Here is a 5,541-nt window from a genome sequence, read left to right on the forward strand (position 1 = left end):
AAAAGGAATAGAATTGGACTTCAAAAATACAATTCTCTTACTCTTCATAGTCCTCTCCTTTCCATTTCCAACCCCTCTCTCTCTAAAACTTTCTCTCTCTAGACCACAAAGTTTCCAAAATCTTAACTTTTGATTACATTATCCACTTTCACTGTCACTGCCCATAATTTTATTTTTTTCACTTTAAAGCCCCAATCTTTCTTTTTTGCTGCTTTTCAGTCCTGCTTCAAAGCTTGACACTCACAAAAGCTTTAATCTTTCTTGTCAGGAAACTCATACCAATTCAAGAAAATCAAGAAACTTGAATGGCTTTTTGTTCCTGTTATTCCTCTGCAAAATCAATAAACTAAACTGTAATTTTTATTTATTTTTTCCCGCCTAATTTTTGAGAATTTTTCTAGCTACTCAAAAAAGCTAGAAATTTACAGAAAGATTGGATTTTTACCTCTTCTGCAACTCATTTAGTGGGTTTCTCAGGTACCCATTATTAAATTTTTTGCTATTTTTGCTTTTTTTAACCATAATTTACAAATGATTTTGTATAAATTTCTGTGATTTTCTTGTTTAATCTAGATTTTTTTTTGATATGTTTAGTTTTTTATAGATGAAATCATGTTGGCCTATTATGAGATTGTATAAAAGTTTGATTATTTGAAGCATGTCATTTTTGTGTATTAATGAACTTGCATTATCAATGGTGTGAAGCAAAATTGATGATTTGTGGAATTATTTGTGCATAGATGGAAATATCTTTAAAGCTTGTTCTTGTGGCTGGGATTCATTTGCTGACTTGAATGATGTGACATGTTTGCTAGTGTATAAATAGCATTAAAATTGTACTTTATTGCTAAAGTGTAATGACCAGTATGGCCTTTTTTTACCTCAAATTGTCTGCAATCTTTACTAAGTTAAATGCACCAAGTTCATTTGAATGGTCATAGTAGAATTTTTAGTGAGTTAACTTGGAATAGAATCTATTCCAAGTTGGTTTTCAAGAAACAATTGCATATGCAGTTTATTTCACTCTTGAGAATTTGTTTTTTGTTGTTGTTTCTTGAAATTTGTGATGATTTGTACAATTATTGGCTATGTTTGGTGATAGGATGTTCTATGGACTTTAATCTCAAGACACCTTGGAGATTAACAGAATTGAGAAACCAAAACATACCTTACAGTGCTCGAAATTCTGAGTTTAGTTGCTCAGGGCTCGATCAAATCGCGGGGAATTGCTCAGTAGACTTGAAACTAGGCAATTCAAGTGATTTGGCTGACCAATTTGGAGTTATAGAGGACTCTGTAATGGAATCATCGTCGTCAGGATCATCGAAAAGAATTCGGACACCTGCCAATGGTACGCAAGTCCCTTTATGTTTGGTTGATGGATGTACTTCGGATCTTAGTAAATGCAGGGACTATCATCGACGACATAAAGTGTGTGAGCTCCATTCGAAGACTCCGAAGGTTTTTATTAAAGGTCAGGAGCTTCGATTTTGTCAGCAGTGCAGCAGGTTAGAACTTACATGCTTTGGAATGTGAAGTAGAATAAATCCTTTGTATTTTGGCTATTCCTCCGCTTTACCATTTTTGCTTGGTAGTCCCTTTCTTTGGTTATTAGAGCTTACATTTAATTTTTTTGTGGTTTGGAAATAGTTTCAGCACTGGCATGTTGATTATTTAGTGTCCACGCACATGCTTCCTCGAGTCATTACTCTTTGATTATTCAGGGATGCAATCAAAGTTAAGTAGCACGGTCACTTTATTTAATCAACGTCTCCTATTTCAGAAACGTGTCGGAAACTTGGTGTTTTGAACACGAAACCTCATTTTTAACGTAGGAAACCTAAATAACACCGCTTCGCCGTGTCCGTGAGTGTTCTGTTTCCCCGTATCTTTGTCTGTGCTACATTAATCAAAGTCATTAGCTTCTTGCTGCGGAAGTCGGCAGTTGTTGCACAAAAACAGAAACGTGTCAAAAACTTGGCGTTTCGGAAAAGGAACTTCATTTTTAACATAGGAACTTAAATAACATTGTTTCAAATGTCTTGTTTCCCCGTTTCTGTGTCCGTGCTACATTTAGCAAAGTCATTAGCTTCTTGGTACATAAGTCAACAGTTATTGCATGAAAACGGAAACGTTGAAACATTGAAATGGAAAGCAACCGTTTTTATAAGAATTGGTTATAAACATAAAATTTCGGAATTTTAGAAGTGTTTTCGGAAACGGAAGCAAGACGTCGAAATTTAAAACTTCATAAGTTTACGTAAAACATTTGCTTGGCATAATTATTAATTTTTTTGGGATCACTTACACCTCTAGCATGAACTAGTTAACATATCAATTGTCAGCCAGTATAGTTTCAATCTGATAACTGCAATATCATGCATTTTCTGTGTCCCGACTTCCGTTGTCAGATTCTTTTTTCCTTTGGTTGAGGAATATAGATAATAACCATCCATCTCCCATTTTGACTGCATATTCTTTTAAGCTATTCTAATTATTTTGACCTTCAATGTGGCTATAATAGGTTTCATTCCTTAGTGGAGTTTGATGAGGGAAAACGAAGCTGTAGAAAACGTCTGGATGGACATAATCGTCGCCGGAGGAAACCTCAACCAGATTCTATGAATTTAAATTCTGCACGGTTATTTTCCCATCACCAAGGTTCGGATTTCAACTCTTAAGAATTTCTGTTGGGGCAATTATCACTTGCTCCTCATGTGCCAAATATTTCATTTTCGGCTTTCAAGCATCTTTCTTCTAACTTTGAGTTTGTATGGCATATTGCAGGGACAAGATACCTTCAGTTTGGAGAACCCGAAATATTTTCGACTAGTGCTGCAAGCTCCGGTTGGGTTGGGACAGTCAAACCCGAGAATGATCCGATGCTTTACGCTAATCAATCCTCGATTAACTTTAGTAGCGGAAAAAACCTTTTCCCGGGATCAATGTCTAATAGCTATAGAGGTGGAAAGCAGTTTCCGTTCTCGCAATGTACTAGTTCTTCTTCAGTACCTGGAGAATCTATCTGTCAAACCGAGTTCCCTGATGGAGCAAACCGAGTAATCGACTCGAATTGTGCTCTCTCTCTTCTGTCATCACCGCCACAAACTGAAACTCGGGAGATCAGTCCTATGAGCCACATGGTGCACCCTAACCTAAACCTGGCAGCTCAATCCCTCAACTTTAGCAATCTTGGAATGGAGAGTGGAGCAGTGAATTCTGTTAGCAATGCCAATCTCCATGGTCATGAAATGTTTCAGATCGGACCCGACGGATCATCGGCAAGCGATTCTCATCAGACACTTTCCTTCTCTTGGGGATAGTAGTATCAGTATGCACCAATTCTGACTCTTCTTTTGTGATCAAATGCTTAAAATGTGTGTTTTTTTTTCTCCTAATAAGATTGTTTATGAGATTATGATGCTGCTGCTGTCTTATTCAGATCTCTTTCAGGAAGATTGTTGAGTTCCAATCCAAGATGCTATTGTACTCTAAGTGCATGTTCTTCTTTTATTTTTTATTTTCTTACCAATGTTAGAAAAAAAATGCATTTTCTGAAGTGCATGTTCTTCTTTTATTTTTTATTTTCTCCATTATTCCCTATCATATGTACTATCTAAATCCTACTAGTTTCTAATAAAACTTATCATGGATGATTTTATCTTTTTTTATATATAACAAAATTCCGGTGTTGCTTAGGGTGTAACCTAGAGTTCAAAGTTATTCGGAATTAATTCGAAATTGACTCGATATTAATCAAGTCGAACTTGAGTTCGAACTGTATGAACCAACTGTCAAGTCGAGCTGAACTCAACTTCTGAACTCAGACTCGAGTTGGAGTTGATTTTTCCGTTTTTTTTTTTCAGTTTTTAAATTGAGTCGAACGTGAAATTAACAGCGTCTCGATCCGACTCGATTTGATTACTCATGCAGTTGCTGAACTTGAAATTTCTATTTTATTGGCCCCTAGTCTTAATGCATGGTCCCTTTCTCATCAAGAGCCTCCATGTTTGATTCAAGTTTTCAGCATCAGTGGGCCAAAGCCAATAATGTTGGTTGAGCCATATTTACAAAATGTACAGAAGGAAATGAATTTGTAGCCTCATATATTTATTCTTGTTTAGTTTGTTCACATGTTTTTTCAGTTCTTTTGTTTCTGGCCCCTACTTGTAATATCTCAGTGACTCTTTACCAAATATTACTAAATGCAACCCTAATTTTAAAATATATAATTTTTTGCTTTTTTTTATTAAATGTAATCAATTTTTAAAATTTTTAAAATTATGCCTTAGTTTAAAAGGTTTACTGCAATTATATCCAAACTTTTGTATTTTTTTAAGGGTTGATGTCATAAATACACGAACTATACACATTTTTTTTTTCAATTTAATCATGATTTATAAATCGTCTCAAATAAATACACCGACTTTCATTTTGTGTCAAATTGATACACCGTTCATAATCCGGTGTAATTTGCTAAGGTGGTACCCATTCTCCGGTGTACTTTACTGAGATGAAGTCATTTTTCGGATGCGGCTTCATCAAATCACAACGGATTATGAACCGGGGTATCAATTTTACAAAAAATGAAAGTTGGCTTATATATTTGAGACATTTTATAAATTATAATTAAATTGAGAAAACGTTTATAGTTGGTGGATTTAAATGATATTACCCCTTTTTTAATTTAAACATTTAAGTTATTTATTAATTGTGACTAAATTTTCAAAGTGTGGTCTAACTTCAATGAGAATTGAAATGAAAATTTGGTCGTGATTGATATTGGATGCAATTGTTTTAATTTAAAAAGTAGAATGTAAAAATTTGGATATAATTAGAACACACTTTCTAAATTAAGTTATAATAATAAAAAAGTAAAAGATATGATTGCAATTGATAAAAGATATAAATATTTGATTTTAAAAATTATTTAGCCTATTAATTACAATATCCCATAAAATATTTATATAAATAACTTAGCAGAATTATTTTTATAAATATTTAATGCGATAATCAAGTTAAATTCTTAATTGTTGTATCGAGTTTCAACTTGCCTTCCTAAAATAAAACTTAATTAAATTTGAATTTAGTTTTAAATTTTAGAGTCGAGCCGAGCTCAAACTTGACTCGATTACAACCTTAATCATTAGTATGATAGATGGAAAGATTTTAGAACCTTGAATATAAAGGGGTATTAGGGAAGCAGGTCTGCATTACATTGCCTATCAGATAAGTAATATTAATGGCTCTGACAGAGTGACTAAACTATAAATATCAAAATAAAATCTCTGCAACAATGAAATTATTGTTAGATTTAACCACACCTACTTGTTTCAGCATGAATCTGACCCTAACAATGCCTGCTGAGTTCAAGAATTTAAATTTAACATCTATTAGTTTTTTTTTTTTTTTGCAGAGTTAACATCTATAACCTAAATAACATTTCATCAAATGCTTTTTGACTACTTGATAGGATCTAATTAAAAAGGCTTAATCTCAAGAAAATTCAATCTTTTTGACTTTTTTTTTTATTTAGTGTCA

The 5,541-nt window shown here is 33.4% G+C and overlaps 1 protein-coding gene across 2 annotated transcripts; it reads left to right on the forward strand.

Annotated features, from left to right (window-relative positions):
* LOC126656600 (squamosa promoter-binding-like protein 16) lies at positions 1-3,692 on the forward strand. 2 transcript variants are annotated; one of them, XM_050351199.2, is made up of 4 exons: positions 1-477; positions 1,103-1,508; positions 2,525-2,661; positions 2,788-3,692. In XM_050351199.2, the coding sequence occupies exons 2-4, from the start codon at positions 1,111-1,113 to the stop codon at positions 3,321-3,323; spliced, it is 1,071 nt and encodes a 356-aa protein (XP_050207156.1). In that variant the 5' UTR covers positions 1-477; positions 1,103-1,110; the 3' UTR covers positions 3,324-3,692. The 2 variants fall into 2 exon arrangements, with proteins under 2 accessions (XP_050207156.1, XP_050207154.1); XM_050351197.2 differs by lacking the exon at positions 1-477 and having other exon boundaries at positions 603-1,508; positions 2,788-3,331; positions 3,443-3,692.
* The last annotated feature ends 1,849 nt before the right edge of the window (positions 3,693-5,541 follow it).

The sequence above is a fragment of the Mercurialis annua genome, linkage group LG7 (assembly GCF_937616625.2).
Source record: "Mercurialis annua linkage group LG7, ddMerAnnu1.2, whole genome shotgun sequence".
NCBI lineage: Eukaryota > Viridiplantae > Streptophyta > Magnoliopsida > Malpighiales > Euphorbiaceae > Mercurialis > Mercurialis annua.

What these genes read in the sequence shown, in the direction of transcription:
- LOC126656600 (XM_050351197.2), top strand. Translation starts at nt 913, where the DNA reads ATGCACCAAGTTCATTTGAATGGTCATAGTAGAATTTTTAGTGAGTTA. An exon ending in TTTTGTCAGCAGTGCAGCAG is followed by an intron (nt 1,509 to 2,524) that starts GTTAGAACTTAC and finishes TGGCTATAATAG; the next exon opens with GTTTCATTCCTTAGTGGAGT. An exon ending in GTTATTTTCCCATCACCAAG is followed by an intron (nt 2,662 to 2,787) that starts GTTCGGATTTCA and finishes GGCATATTGCAG; the next exon opens with GGACAAGATACCTTCAGTTT.